This window comes from Lithobates pipiens, unplaced genomic scaffold (assembly GCF_037356315.1).
Source record: "Lithobates pipiens isolate NorthernLeopardFrog02 unplaced genomic scaffold, aLitPip1_a1.2 Scaffold_19, whole genome shotgun sequence".
Lineage (NCBI taxonomy): Eukaryota > Metazoa > Chordata > Amphibia > Anura > Ranidae > Lithobates > Lithobates pipiens.
The window spans coordinates 588,703,798-588,720,275 of NW_027507764.1; the positions used below are offsets into that span (position 1 = coordinate 588,703,798).

The window sequence follows — 16,478 nt, forward strand, 5'->3', positions numbered from 1 at the left end:
ATCCGCTTATTGTGAGATCCGCAGATAATCCCCTCCCCCTCCCCATCAGAGCCAGCTTCACCCGCACACTGCTCCCCCTCCCCCATCAGAGCCAGCTTCACCCGCACACTGCTCCCCCTCCCCCATCAGAGCCAGCTTCACCCAGACACTGCACCCCCCCTCCCCCATCAGAGCCAGCTTCACCCAGACACTGCTCCCCCTCCCCATCAGAGCCAGCTTCACCCGCACACTGCTCCCCCTCCCCATCAGAGCCAGCTTCACCCGCACACTGCTCCCCCTCCCCCATCAGAGCCAGCTTCACCCAAACACTGCTCTCCCTCCCCATCAGAGCCAGCTTCACCCGCACACTGCTCCCCCTCCCCATCAGAGCCAGCTTCACCCAGACACTGCACCCCCCCTCCCCCATCAGAGCCAGCTTCACCCGCACACTGCTCCCCCTCCCCCATCAGAGCCAGCTTCACCCGCACACTGCTCCCCCTCCCCCATCAGAGCCAGCTTCACCCAGACACTGCACCCCCCTCCCCCATCAGAGCCAGCTTCACCCAGACACTGCACTCCCCCATCAGAGCCAGCTTCACCCGCACACTGCTCCCCCTCCCCCATCAGAGCCAGCTTCACCCGCACACTGCTCTCCCTCCCCATCAGAGCCAGCTTCACCCAAACACTGCTCCCCCTCCCCCATCAGAGCCAGCTTCACCCAGACACTGCACCCCCCCTCCCCCATCAGAGCCAGCTTCACCCCGCACACTGCTCCCCCTCCCCCATCAGAGCCAGCTTCACCCGCACACTGCTCCCCCTCCCCCATCAGAGCCAGCTTCACCCAGACACTGCACCCCCCCCTCCCCCCATCAGAGCCAGCTTCACCCAAACACTGCTCCCCCTCCCCATCAGAGCCAGCTTCACCCGCACACTGCTCCCCCTCCCCCATCAGAGCCAGCTTCACCCAGACACTGCACCCCCCCCTCCCCCATCAGAGCCAGCTTCACCCGCACACTGCTCCCCCTCCCCCATCAGAGCCAGCTTCACCCGCACACTGCTCCCCCTCCCCCATCAGAGCCAGCTTCACCCAGACACTGCACCCCCCCTCCCCCATCAGAGCCAGCTTCACCCGCACACTGCTCCCCCTCCCCCATCAGAGCCAGCTTCACCCGCACACTGCTCCCCCTCCCCCATCAGAGCCAGCTTCACCCAGACACTGCACCCCCCCTCCCCCATCAGAGCCAGCTTCACCCAGACACTGCTCCCCCTCCCCATCAGAGCCAGCTTCACCCGCACACTGCTCTCCCTCCCCTTCCCCCATCAGAGCCAGCTTCACCCGCACACTGCTCCCCCCTCCCCATCAGAGCCAGCTTCACCCAAACACTGCTCCCCCTCCCCCATCAGAGCCAGCTTCACCCGCACACTGCTCCCCTCCCCATCAGAGCCAGCTTCACCCAGACACTGCACCCCCCCTCCCCCATCAGAGCCAGCTTCACCCAAACACTGCTCCCCCTCCCCATCAGAGCCAGCTTCACCCGCACACTGCTCCCCCTCCCCCATCAGAGCCAGCTTCACCCAGACACTGCACCCCCCCCTCCCCCATCAGAGCCAGCTTCACCCGCACACTGCTCCCCCTCCCCCATCAGAGCCAGCTTCACCCGCACACTGCTCCCCCTCCCCCATCAGAGCCAGCTTCACCCAGACACTGCACCCCCCCTCCCCCATCAGAGCCAGCTTCACCCGCACACTGCTCCCCCTCCCCCATCAGAGCCAGCTTCACCCGCACACTGCTCCCCCTCCCCCATCAGAGCCAGCTTCACCCAGACACTGCACCCCCCCTCCCCCATCAGAGCCAGCTTCACCCAGACACTGCTCCCCCTCCCCATCAGAGCCAGCTTCACCCGCACACTGCTCTCCCCTCCCCTTCCCCCATCAGAGCCAGCTTCACCCGCACACTGCTCCCCCCTCCCCATCAGAGCCAAACACTGCTCCCCCTCCCCCATCAGAGCCAGCTTCACCCGCACACTGCTCCCCTCCCCATCAGAGCCAGCTTCACCCAGACACTGCACCCCCCCTCCCCCATCAGAGCCAGCTTCACCCAAACACTGCTCCCCCTCCCCATCAGAGCCAGCTTCATCCGCACACTGCTCTCCCTCCCCCTCCCCCATCAGAGCCAGCTTCACCCGCACACTGCTCTTGGTGGAGCCGGCTCTCTGCTCCCCTTTCTATGGGGGGGATGGGGGGGTGGAGGACGGACATATTTCTCTGTAGTTTTATCTGCTTGTATTTCTCCTTCCCTGATAATAATGACATTTAGTGATGTCATCACCGGGTCTCTGTGCTTCTCTATGCAATGCAGGCAGATCATGGCTGGTGGGAGGGGCTTCCTGAAAATATCCCATCACCCGACCCCAGTACTCCTCTCCAGTGTCCTCAGTCCGAATGTAAGTGGGAGGAGTTATGCAGGCCTTGGTAACGCCCACATGTGAAGCTGCACCTCCATGATTGAAGGAACTGAATAAAAGGGGCAGGGCAACCGGGTCAGGGAGAAAAGAGCTAGATGATGCTGGACGCTGGAGCCAAGGCTCCATCTTACTAAAACACGTTGTGAGAAGATACAAGATAACGATATCGCCCGTCTATAAATATCGCCCTCGTAGTCCGTCCCACAGCTGACGTTGTGCTGGGTTTGGCACAAAGCAGATTATTGGGTGATTCCCGCTGAAGGATCGGGACAGCGGCACTGCGCTGACGTCTCACTCCCACCATTCACCCTTCAATCCTCCCCTCCCCCGCTGGGATTTCCCACTGAGGGATCCGGCATGTCGGAGGGGCTCTGCCCTGAGCCGTGGCGGAGTATGTGCCACTTATTACCATCCAGACTGTCCCTCCCATCATCCTCACATGACGTTCTCCCCTCCCCCTCCCATCATCCTCACATGACGTTCTCCCCTCCCCCTCCCATCATCCTCACGTGACGTTCTCCCCTCCCCCTCCCATCATCCTCACGTGACGTTCTCCCCTCCCCCTCCCATCATCCTCACGTGACGTTCTCCCCTCCCCCTCCCATCATCCTCACGTGACGTTCTCCCCTCCCGTCGTCATCACGTGACGTTCTCCCCTCCCCCTCCCGTCGTCATCACGTGACGTTCTCCCCTCCCCCTCCCGTCGTCATCACGTGACGTTCTCCCCTCCCCCTCCCATCATCTTCACGTGACGTTCTCCCCTCCCCCTCCCGTCGTCATCACGTGACGTTGCCACCCCATCCTTCCCAGCCCCCCGTTTCCCCTCCCCCCCCCCCCCTCCCGTCGTCATCACGCGACATTCTCCCCCCCCCTCCTGTTGTCCTCACGCGACATTCTCTCCCACCCCCCTCCCGTCGTCATCACGCGACATTCTTTCCCACCCCCCTCCCGTCGTCATCACGCGACATTCTCCCCCCCCCCCTCCTGTTGTCCTCACGCGACATTCTCTACCACCACCCTCCCGTCGTCATCACGCGACATTCTTTCCCACCCCCCTCCCGTCGTCATCACGCGACATTCTTTCCCACCCCCCTCCCGTCGTCATCACGCGACATTCTTTCCCACCCCCCTCCCGTCGTCCTCACGCGACATTCTCTCCCACCCCGCTCCCGTCGTCATCACGCGACATTCTCTCCCACCCCCCTCCCGTCGTCATCACGCGACATTCTCCCCCCCCCCCCTCCTGTTGTCCTCACGCGACATTCTCTCCCACCCCCCTCCCGTCGTCATCACGCGACATTCTTTCCCACCCCCCTCCCGTCGTCATCACGCGACATTCTTTCCCACCCCCCTCCCGTCGTCATCACGCGACATTCTTTCCCACCCCCCTCCCGTCGTCCTCACGCGACATTCTCTCCCACCCCCCTCCCGTCGTCATCACGCGACATTCTCTCCCACCCCCCTCCCGTCGTCATCACGCGACATTCTCCCCCCCCCCCCTCCTGTTGTCCTCACGCGACATTCTCTCCCACCCCCCTCCCGTCGTCATCACGCGACATTCTTTCCCACCCCCCTCCCGTCGTCATCACGCGACATTCTTTCCCACCCCCCTCCCGTCGTCATCACGCGACATTCTTTCCCACCCCCCTCCCGTCGTCCTCACGCGACATTCTCTCCCACCCCCCTCCCGTCGTCATCACGCGACATTCTCTCCCACCCCCCTCCCGTCGTCATCACGCGACATTCTTTCCCACCCCCCTCCCGTCGTCCTCACGCGACATTCTCTCCCACCCCCCTCCCGTCGTCATCACGCGACATTCTCTCCCACCCCCCTCCCGTCGTCATCACGCGACATTCTTTCCCACCCCCCTCCCGTCGTCATCACGCGACATTCTTTCCCACCCCCCTCCACCGTCGTCCTCACGCGACATTCTCCCCCCCCCTCCTGTCGTCATCACGCGACATTCTCCCCCCCCCCCCCTCCTGTCGTCATCACGCGACATTCTTCCCCCCCCCCCCTCCTGTCGTCATCACGCGACATTCTCCCCCCCCCCCCTCCTGTCGTCATCACGCGACATTCTCCCCCCCCCCCCCTCCTGTCGTCATCACGCGACATTCTCTCCCCCCCCCCCCTCCTGTCGTCATCACGCGACATTCTCCCCCCCCCCCCCCCTCCTGTCGTCATCACGCGACATTCTCCCCCCCCCTCCTGTCGTCCTCACGCGACATTCTCCCCCCCCCCCCTCCCGTCGTCATCACGCGACATTCTCCCCCCCCCCTCCCGTCGTCATCACGCGACATTCTCCCCCCCCCCCCTCCCGTCGTCATCACGCGACATTCTCCCCCCCCCCCCTCCCGTCGTCATCACGCGACATTCTGCTCCCCCTCCCCCCCTCCCGTCGTCATCACGTGACGTTGCCACCCCATCCTTCCCAGCCCCCTGTTTCCCCTCCCCACCCCTCCCGTCGTCATCACGCGACATTCTCCCCCCCCCCCCTCCTGTCGTCCTCACGCGACATTCTCTCCCACCCCCCTCCCGTCGTCCTCACGCGACATTCTCTCCCACCCCCCTCCCGTCGTCCTCACGCGACATTCTCTCCCACCCCCCTCCCGTCGTCATCACGCGACATTCTTTCCCAATCCCCTCCCGTCGTCCTCACGCAACATTCTCTCCCACCCCCCTCCCGTCGTCCTCACGCGACATTCTCCCCCCCCCCTCCTGTCGTCATCACGCGACATTCTCCCCCCCCCCAGGGAGCCCCTGTCGTCATCACGCGACATTCTCCCCCCCCTCCTGTTGTCCTCACGCGACATTCTCCCCCCCCCCTCCTGTCGTCCTCACGCGACATTCTCCCCCCCCCCTCCTGTCGTCCTCACGCGACATTCTTTCCCACCCCCCTCCCGTCATCATCACACGACATTCCCCCCCTCCTGTCGTCATCACGCGACATTCTCCCCCCCCCCCCTCCTGTCGTCATCACGCGACATTCTCCCCCCCCTCCTGTCGTCCTCACGCGACATTCTCCCCCCCCCCCCTCCCGTCGTCATCACGCGACATTCTCCCCCCCCCCCCCCCCTCCCGTCGTCATCACGCGACATTCTCCCCCCCCCCCTCCTGTCGTCATCACGCGACATTCTGCTCCCCCTCCCCCCCTCCCGTCGTCATCACGTGACGTTGCCACCCCATCCTTCCCAGCCCCCCGTTTCCCCTCCCCACCCCTCCCGTCGTCATCACGCGACATTCTCCCCCCCCCCCTCCTGTTGTCCTCACGCGACATTCTCGTCCCCTCCTGTCGTCCTCACGCGACATTCTCTCCCACCACCCCCCCGTCGTCCTCACGCGACATTCTCTCCCACCCCCCTCCCGTCGTCATCACGCGACATTCTCTCCCACCCCCCTCCCGTCGTCCTCACGTGACATTCTCCCCCCCCCCCCTCCTGTCGTCATCACGCGACATTCTCCCCCCCCCCCCCCCCTCCTGTCGTCATCACGCGACATTCTCCCCCCCCCTCCTGTCGTCATCACGCGACATTCTCCCCCCCCCCTCCTGTCGTCATCACGCGACATTCTCCCCCCCCCCCCCTCCTGTCGTCATCACGCGACATTCTCCCCCCCCCCCCCTCCTGTTGTCCTCACGCGACATTCTCCCCCCTCCCGTCGTCCTCACGCGACATTCTTTCCCACCCCCCTCCTGTCGTCATCACGCGACATTCCCCCCCCTCCTGTCGTCATCACGCGACATTCCCCCCCCCTCCTGTCGTCATCACGTGACATTCTCCCCCGCCCCCCCCCCCCCCGGCATCATCACGTGACTGTCTCCCCCTCCCATCCAATTACAATTCAGCATCAAAGTGTTGTGGGCGGAGTGTCGGGATCTTTATCTGACGTTCTTTCTCCCGGTTATAGGTCGGGGAACACAAGTTTAGCGCCCATCGGATCGTGCTGGCGGCCTCCATCCCCTATTTCCACGCCATGTTCACCAATGACATGATGGAGTGCAAGCAGGACGAGATAGTCATGCAGGGGATGGACCCCAGGTGAGTACCGCCCCCTACTTGTACAACTTGTGTCTCTCTATTTCCTGTCTGATCAATGTTTATAAACAATGTTACTTTGTATCTCTCTATTTCCTGTCTGATCAATGTTTATAAACAATGTTACTTTGTATCTCTCTATTTCCTGTCTGATCAATGTTTATAAATAGAGGTGAACCAAATGGAAATTTTGGTAACAAAACTGCAGAATGCACTTGGCCAAAAACATATATATATATATATATATATATATATATATATATATATGTATGTATGTATGTGTGTGTGTGTATGTGTATATATATATATTATATATATAATATGTATGTAAAAAATAGTATAATCGACTTTTTAATTAATATTATGAATTTAAATGAATATATATTTATTGTCGGCCATTACTGGCACTTTTAGTGCAAGAAAAGCCCAAGAAAAACGTATCCCTGTGACCTCTCTGTACGTCTTCCCATTTGGGGTGCCCCATTAATATATTGGCACCCGCATGCAGATGGCAAGGGCAGCGCATTCTTGAACTCTGAACCGACCCATAAAGAGTTACTTCCCCCTCCCTGTGCCGCACCATCCCTATAAACCAGGGATATGCAATTAGCGGACTTCCAGCGGTTGCAGAACTACAAGTCCCATCATGCCTCTGCCTCTGGGTGTCTTGCAATGCCTCATGGGACTTGTAGTTCTGCAACAGCTGGAGGTCCGCTAATTGCACATCCCTGGTATAAAGAATACATGGAAGCAAATTATTCCCCCCCCCCCCAATGGGGAGAGAAAAGGATAAAAGGAACTATAAATGCGCCGCCACCAAAAACAAAGAACAGGAGATTTAAAAAAAGATCTTCACCTGTATTACAAACATCAGTACAAGATCTGACCCACAAATACACTCACCGGACACTTTATTAGGTACACCTGTTCCATTGGTCGATAACACAAATTGCTAATCAGCCAATCACATGGCAGCAACTCAATGCATTTAGGCATCTAGACGTGGTGAAGAAGACTTGTCGAAGTTCGATCCAAGCATCAGAATGGGGGAAGAAAGGGGATTTAGGCAACTTTGAACGTGGCAGGGTTGTTGGTGTCAGACAGGCCTGTCTGAGTATTTCTGGGATTTTCACACACAATCATCTCTCGGGATTACAGAGAATGGTTGGGAGAAAGAGAGAAAATATCCAGTGAGCGGCGGTTGTGTGGAGGAAAATGCTTTGTTGAAGTCGGAGGAGAATGGGCAGACTGGTTCCAGGTGATAGAAAGACAACAGTAACTCAAATAACCTCTCGTTACGCCCAAGGTATGCAGAATACCATCTCTGAATGCACAACACATCCAACCTTGAAGCAGATGGGCTACAGCAGCAGACCGCACCGGGTGCCACTCCTGTCAGCTAAGAACAGGAAACTGAGGCTACAGTTGGCGCCGGATCACCAACATTGGACAGTAGAAGATTGGAGAAACGTTGCCTGGTCTGATGAGTCTGGATTTCACCTCCGACATTCAGATGGTGGGGTCAGAATTTGGCACATAGATTCATCCTGCCTTGTATCACCGGTTCAGGCTGGTGGTGGGGGTGTAATGGTGTGGGGGATGGGGTATCACCGGTTCAGGCTGGTGGTGGGGGTGTAATGGTGTGGGGGATGGGGTATCACCGGTTCAGGCTGGTGGTGGGGGTGTAATGGTGTGGGGGATGGGGTATCACCGGTTCAGGCTGGTGGTGGGGGTGTAATGGTGTGGGGGATGGAATATCACCGGTTTAGGCTGGTGGTGGGGGTGTAATGGTGTGGGGGATGGGGTATCACCGGTTCAGGCTGGTGGTGGGGGTGTAATGGTGTGGGGGATGGGGTATCACCGGTTCAGGCTGGTGGTGGGGGTGTAATGGTGTGGGGGATGGGGTATCACCGGTTCAGGCTGGTGGTGGGGGTGTAATGGTGTGGGGGATGGGGTATCACCGGTTCAGGCTGGTGGTGGAGGTGTAATGGTGTGGGGGATGGGGTATCACCGGTTCAGGCTGGTGGTGGGGGTGTAATGGTGTGGGGGATGGGGTATCACCGGTTCAGGCTGGTGGTGGGGGTGTAATGGTGTGGGGGATGGGGTATCACCGGTTCAGGCTGGTGGTGGGGGGTGTAATGGTGTGGGGGATGGGATATCACCGGTTCAGGCTGGTGGTGGGGGTGTAATGGTGTGGGGGATGGGGTATCACCGGTTCAGGCTGGTGGTGGAGGTGTAATGGTGTGGGGGATGGGGTATCACCGGTTCAGGCTGGTGGTGGGGGTGTAATGGTGAGGGGGATGGGCAAACTTTGGGCCCCTTAGTACCAATTGAGCATGGTTTAAACACCACGGCCTACCTGTGTATTGTTGCTGACCATGTCCATCCCTTTAGGACTACAGTGTCCCCATCTTCTGATGGCTCCTCCCAGCAGGATAATCCCCATGTCACAAAGCTCCAATCATCTCACCACTGGACAATGAGGTCCCTGTCCTCCAATGGCCTCCACACTCACCACATCTCATCCAATAGAGCACCTTTGGGATGTGGTGGAATGGGAGATTGGCGTCATGGATGTGCAGCTGACAAATCTGCAGCAACTGTGTGATGATATCATGTCACTATGCAGCAAAATCTCTGAGGAATGTTTCTAAGACCTTGTAGTATCTCTGCCACCAAGAATGAAGGCCAAAGGGGGTCCAACCCGCTACTAGGAAGATGGACCTAATAAAGGGGGTCCAACCCGCTACTAGGAAGATGGACCTAATAAAGGGGGTCCAACCCGCTACTAGCAAGGGGGCCCTAATAAAGTGGCCGGTGAGTGTATATCTAAGACCTTTGTATGTGGACCCATGTATTATATATCATTGGACAGGCAAAAAAAAAATGCTATAAGAAGTATAGTTTGCTTCAGTCCAGATGTAACAAAATCAGGCTTACAGAGTTAACGTGTTTCGCTAATACTGCTTCATCAGGATCCACGCCAACAGAAAGAAGCACACCAGCTGTATATAGTAAAATCCGATTTAGAATACAATATATCGCCACCATATTGACAAATCAAAAATACAAGAAAATATATTATTTTGGACAGCGAAGAGAATAGGGGCGTGGATCCTGATGAAGCCGTGTTGGCGAAACACGTTGATCCTGTACGCCTGCTTTTGTTACGTCTGGACTGAAGCAAACTATAATTTTTGTATTGTAGCATTTTTCTTGCCTGTCTGATGATAAATGATACATTGTGCCACCTACAATGTTTTTAGATATATCTGTGTATGATATCTTTTATTGATGTTTGTAATACAGATGAAGATCTTTTTTAATATCCTGTTCTTTGTTTTTGGTTATGGAACATTTTAAAGTCCCTTTTTATCCTTTTCTCTCCCCATGGGGGGCGAATCATTTTCTTTCATGTATTCTTTATAGGGATGGTGCCTGAACAATATTACAATATTATATTTTACATTATCCCCAATTTAAATTTATGACCATGACAGATAAACATCCCTGGAGGTAAGTGCAGAGGGGGGAGGGGTTCCAAGTTCACCTTTCTTATGTTCTGTGAAAACTGAAGTGAATCTTTAGGGGCCGGTTCACACCAGAATGGTGAATGTGCTGCCCTTGTCATCTGCATGCAGGTGCCAATGTATTGTTAATGGTACCCCAAATGCAGTCCCTATGGGCACCAAATTGCATGGTGAACCATCTCCATAGAGAATTATTGATTTTTTTGGAGTCAATGGAGTCCACTGACTGCTCATTGCTAAGATGGATGGTGGAGTTTGTTGGAGCCTGGGGGTGGTGCTCGGTGCTAGGATGGAGGATGGAGGTTGCTGGAGCCTGGAGTGGTGCTCAGTGCTAGGATGGATGATGGAGGTTGCTGGAGTCTGGGGTGGTGCTTGGATGGATGGTGGAGTTTCTTGGAGCCTGGGGGTGGTGCTCGGTGCTAGGATGGATGGTGGAGTTTCTTGGAGCCTGGGGGTGGTGCTCGGTGCTAGGATGGATAGTGGAGTTTGTTGGAGCCTGGGGGTGGTGCTCTGTGATAGAATGGTTGGTGGAGTTTTCTGGAGTGTGGGGTGGTGCTCGGTGCTAGGGTGGTTGGTGGAGTTTGCTAGAGCCTGGGGGTGGTGCTCGGTGCTAGGATGGATGATGGAGGTTGCTGGAGCTTGGGGTGGTGCTCGGTGCTAGGATGGATAGTGGAGTTTGTTGGAGCCTGGGGGTGCTGCTCGGTGCAAGGATGGGTGGTGGTGTTTTCTGGAGCCTGGGGTGGTGCTAGGATGGTTGGTGGAATTTCCCGGAGCCTGGGGGTGGTGCTCAGTGCTAGGATGGATGGTGGAGGTTGCTGGAGCCTGGGGTAGTGCTCGCTGCTAGGATGGATGGTGGAGGTTGCTGGAGCCTGGGGTAGTGCTCGGTGCTAGGATGGATGATGGAGGTTGCTGAAGCCTGGGGGTGGTGCTTGGTGCTAGGATGGTTGGTGGAGTTTCCCGGAGCCTGGGGGTGGTGCTTGGTGCTAGGATGGATGGTGGAGGTTGCTGGAGCCTGGGGTGGTGCTCGGTGCTAGGATGGATGGTGGAGGTTGCTGTAGCCTGGGGTGGTGCTCGGTGCTAGGGTGGATGGTGGAGTTGGCTGGAGTCTGGGGGTTGTGCTCGGTGCTAGGATGGATGGTGGAGGTTGCTGGAGCCTGGGGTGGTGCTAGGATGGTTGGTGGAGTTTCCCGGAGCCTGGGGGTGGTGCTCGGTGCTAGGATGGATGGTGGAGGTTGCTGGAGCCTGGGGTGGTGCTCGGTGCTAGGATGGTTGGTGGAGTTTCCCGGAGCCTGGGGGTGGTACTCGGTGCTAGGATGGATGGTGGAGGTTGCTGGAGCCTGGGGTGGTGCTAGGATGGATGGTGGAGGTTGCTGGAGCCTGGGGTGGTGCTAGGATGGATGGTGAAGTTTGTTGGGGCCTGAGGTGGTGCTCGGTGCTAGGATGGATGGTGGAGGTTGTTGGGGCCTCAGGTGGTGCTCGGTGCTAGGATGGATGGTGGAGGTTGTTGGAGCCTGGGGGTGGTGCTCGGTGCTAGGATGGATGATGGAGTTTGCTGGAGCCTGGGGTGGTATTCGGTGCTGCCTGGCCTGGTTATTCTTCAGTCACCTGTGCAGAGTGATGCTGTCTTGGTTTTCTAGTTTCTTTTGCCGGCATACTGCCAAAGATTTGGGAACTTGACCTTCTGACCTGTGATACTATTTTTAATGACTGAGCCAATAAATGTCATTTGGAATCCTCCATGACGACCCCTCTTCCCCCTTCTCTCTTTGCAGTGCTCTGGAAGCTCTGATAAACTTTGCGTATAACGGGCACCTAGCCATAGACCAGCAGAACGTCCAGTCTCTCCTGATGGGCGCCAGCTTCCTGCAGCTGCAGAACATAAAGGACGCCTGCTGCTCCTTCCTGAAGGAGAGGTGAGTCACAACCGGCTAGATCTTCGTACTCCGGTCAGCACTCCCATAAATGGATATAATGAGGTCTGTGTGATTTTGGGGGGGGGGGTTGGTGTCTCAGAGCTGAGTGTGCCATTCCATGTGGGGGAACAGGATCTGGGGGGGGGGGGGGTTGGGTTCTCAGAGCTGAGTGCGCCATCCATGTGGGTAACAGGACGTCCTTCTGCCTAGGGATGTGTGTTCAGCTATCAGATTCAGGGAAGTGGGTGTGGGTGGTAGACTCATTATAGGATGGTAAAGGGAATCCATAGAAGGTACAGTCCAAAGGGTCATGGTGATGTAGGCCAAAAGAAACCAAGAAGCCTCCAATAAATCCATAGAAGGTTTAACCCAATAGGTCACTTGGAGGTGGGCCAAAAGGAACCAAGAAGCCTCTAGTGAATCCATAGAAGGTGTAACCCAGTGGGTCATGGGGAGGTGGGCCAAAAGGAACCAAGAAGCTTCTGGTGAATCCATAGAAGGTGTAACCCAATGGGTTATGGTGAGGTGGGCCAAAAGGAACCCAGAAGCCTCCAGTGAATCCATAGAAGGTGTAACCTGAAGGGTCATGAGGAGATGGGTCAAAAGGAACCAAAACACCTCCAGTGAATTCATAGAAGGTGTAACCCGATGAGTCATAGGGAGGTGGGCCAAAGGGAAACAGAGGTGGGCCAAAATGAACCTAGAAGCCTCCAGTGAATTCATAGAAGGTGTAACCCAATGGGTCATGGAGAGTTGGGACAAAAGGAACCAAGAAGCCTCCCGAAGAATCCATGGAGAGCACAGTTGAGACTTTTTTTTTTTTTTTTTTTTTAAATAGCCGGTATCTGTAAGTCTTCCATCAGAAAAGCCCAAAAACACCAAATTTATTTCTGATTTTCCCAAGTCAATCTCCAGGACAGCTCATGAGCAAGAGGCCCTGCCCACCTAACACAGGAAATGCATCATCCACATCAATTAAAAACACACTCAGCCACCTCAGTTGTAGTATGTGTTAATAATGTGTTGCGCTACACAAACAAAAAACACAGCGTACAAATAACAAAAAGAAAAACAAATATAAATGTGAAATCCATATAAGAATGATCATTTTGTTGTGAGTAGTCCACGTGAAAAACAGTCCACAAAGTGACAATATCCACAACAATCCTCAGTATAGGTAAGTGATCAAGGATCCGCCACCACCATTTCCTGGAAAGGACCACCACCCTCAAGATACAGATATAAGCTTACGAGAAGATGACCCACTGACTAAAGGGAGGTCAATGAAGGCTCATGGAGGGGGGGGGGGACATCATCAGGGACATATCTCTTCCACTGGCGGTGTTTGGGAACATCCAAAATGGATATCCTGTATATCCTCCTCATCTCACCCTCCAAACAACTCAGGAGGACATAGGAGAAGCAACAATACCACATAGCTTAAAATCCTTTAAGACAATTTATTAATCCTTAAAAATTTACTCCTGATGTATAAAACCAATTTGCACAATGAAAATAGCTTTCAGTCGTGTGTGTATAGCGTTTTTTTACAGTCGCTTACGCAATGACGTCAGCACGCCACTCCGCTCTGCTCGTTTCGTCACAAATGACTTCTTCTGGGACAACAAGGTTGTAGTGTTTCCTCCAACCTAATAGGGGTATTGTACTGTCTGTGGGTTTACCCTATCGGCCTTAGTGCCAGTTGCAGAGGCTGCCCAGGTTACAATCCCCTCCAATTTTGGGACCCTCTCTCCCTCTTCTCTGCTTGTCTCTAGGTTCCTTCACCATGGGGGGGGGGGGGGGAAGAAACTTTCCTCAGATAGATGATGGTTTTAGTTGAACCTTTCCTGGTGCTCACATGTTTACTGCTGTCTTGCCTGAGATGGCAGAGGTAGCGGGTAATGCTTCTTTCTCCCTGGAAGCAATAAGCACAGGAGGTCCTTCACTAAAATCCCAGACTGTGGATTCCGGGTTACTGGGAGTTGGCCATATGCCTCAAGTTTGGGAAGGGGCTATGGTGGCACCACTTGTAGGAGTATTTAACTTAGGGGGGTGCCAGGTTGCCCTCGGTGTCCCAATAGGGGTGGCCCAGGCTATGCAGCAATCCCCGGTGGATGCGGGAGGGCCCCCCCGCGGAATGTCTACTGGATGCAGGGCTTCACTTCCCAGTCGCACAGGGCTGGGTTATGAAGCACTTCCAAATCCGAAATAAATTATAACAAAAAATTAATTATCTGAATCCGAAACCTGATTTTTGAATGTGAAATGGAAACATAATGCAATAAACACAGTAAGGTATAAAAATGAAATGAGAGGATGATTCCTACTTGGGGTGCTTAACCCAGGCATGTCCAAAGTCCGGCCCGCGGTCCAGTTTTGAACGGCCCGCCTGGTTATTTAAACATATACATCTTTTGTGGCCCCCGGCGATCTCCCAGCGCCGGGGTCACAAAAGATATATAGTCCAGCTGCCTTGGTGGGAGGAGGCAGGACGAGTGCCGTGCACACAGGCTGAGAATTTCCTGTGTACATGGCAGCTGTAATAGGAAGTCCCATCTCTGCCATTGGACCACTGTTCTGTCCATCAGAGGAGGCGGGACTTTCTCTTAAAGGGGCGGTTGTGTAAACAGGAAATTCTCCTGTAGGATGTCTTTGGCGCTCGTCCTGCCCTCCATGGCTGCACTGATGGTAATGGTGGCTGCATTCCTGGCAATGGTGGCTGCATTCCTGGCAATGGTGGCTGCATTCCTGGCAATGGTGGCTGCATTCCTGGCAATGGTGGCTGCATTCCTAGCAATTGGGGGTGCATTCCTGGCAATGGTGGCTGCATTCCTGGCAATGGTGGCTGCATTCCCGGCAATAGTGGATGCATTCCCGGCAATGGTGGGGCTGCATTCCTGGCAATAGTGGGTGCATTCCCGGCAATGGTGGGGCTGCATTTCCGGCAATGGTGGGGCTGCATTCCTGGCAATGATGGGGCTGCATTCCGTGCAATGGTGGGGCTGCATTCCGTGCAATGGTGGGGCTGCATTCCGTGCAATGGTGGGGCTGCATTCCTGGCAATGGTGGGGCTGCATTCCTGGCAATGGTGGGGCTGCATTCCTGGCAATGGTGGGGCTGCATTCCTGGCAATGGTGGGGCTGCATTCCTGGCAATGGTGGGGCTGCATTCCTGGCAATGGTGAGTGAATTTCTAGCAGTGGTGGGTGCATTCCTGGCAATGGTGAGTGAATTTCTGGCAATGGTGGGCACTGCATTCCTAGCAATGGTGGGCGCTGCATTCCTAGCAATGGTGGGCGCTGCATTCCTAGCAATGGTGGGCGCTGCATTCCTAGCAATGGTGGGCGCTGCATTCCTAGCAATGGTGGGCGCTGCATTCCTAGCAATGGTGGGCGCTGCATTCTTAGCAATGGTGGGCGCTGCATTCCTAGCAATGGTGGGCACTGCATTCCTAGCAATGGTGGGCGCTGCATTCCTAGCAATGGTGGGCGCTGCATTCCTAGCAATGGTGGGCGCTGCATTCCTAGCAATGGTGGGGCTGCATTCCTGGCAATGGTGAGTGAATTTCTAGCAATGGTGGGGCTGCATTCGTGGCAATGGTAGGTACATTCCTGGCAATGGTGGGCGCTGCATTTCTAGCAATGGTGGGCGCTGCATTTCTAGCAATGGTGGGCGCTGCGTTCCTGGCAATTGTGGGTCTGCAGATGGGCACTGACCCTTATTTTGCTTCAGTTCTTTATTTAAAATTAAATTTTTTTTTCCTGAAGCTTCCCTCTTAAAGTGAAGGTGCGTGTTATACCCCAAAAAATACGGTGTATCCAAATAATACACTTGAGTTCATCTCTTCACCACACACAGCCACAAAGGCATGAGAATTCTTGTTGGGTAGTGTATTAGTGCTCGGCCGAACACACTTAGACCGAATTTTAATGGTTCAAAGAATGTCAGGCAAAATGGTCGGCCCTCGAGCATGTTCAGTTCATCAAATCTGGCCCTCTTTGAAAAAAGTTTGGACACCCCTGGCTTAACCACTTAGTGCAAATCGCCATCATTGTACGTTGGTACTTTGACGCTAAATACAGTTGTTATGGAAGCAGCTAGCTGCTATAACCCTGGTATTTTCAACAATGGCGGGCGGTGCACTTTGAGATAAAAGTGGTCTCCGTGGCGGATTCACTGCGAGATCACTTTTATCAGGGGGCGGGAGACAACCCCCCCCACCACCACGTTTTGATCGTTTCTGCCACTTACCGGAGCTGTCGGTAGCGGCGGAGACTATTGCGTCCGCTCCCTGAATGATACTTGCCTTACCCCCATCTTCTGCATTGCTGGGGAGATTCTTGGGGAATGCAGAGCAGGTAAAAACTCTTCCTGAGAAGACACTATTCCATTGCAAGAACCTCTTCTCTAAGATTTTGGCTGCTCTGTATTGCCCAGGAACCTTCCAGGAACCTTCCTGGAAGGACGGGGGTGTCCTCCTTGCCTAGACCCTGTGGCAGAAGAGGCAAGTATAGGCTAAACTTTTTAATTTTGGTAAAGGTTGTGCCAGTTTATAGA

At 55.2% G+C, this 16,478-nt stretch overlaps 1 protein-coding gene across 2 annotated transcripts in view; it reads left to right on the forward strand.

Moving 5' to 3' along the window:
• Nucleotides 1-16,478, forward strand: part of KLHL18 (kelch like family member 18) — a 45,619-nt gene that overhangs the window by 4,890 nt on the left and 24,251 nt on the right. For both annotated transcript variants that reach the window (XM_077493548.1, XM_077493549.1), the window contains exons 2-3: nucleotides 6,352-6,482; nucleotides 11,782-11,922. In XM_077493548.1, coding sequence (XP_077349674.1) covers nucleotides 6,352-6,482; nucleotides 11,782-11,922 — 272 coding nt within the window. The remainder of the gene's footprint in view (nucleotides 1-6,351; nucleotides 6,483-11,781; nucleotides 11,923-16,478) is intronic.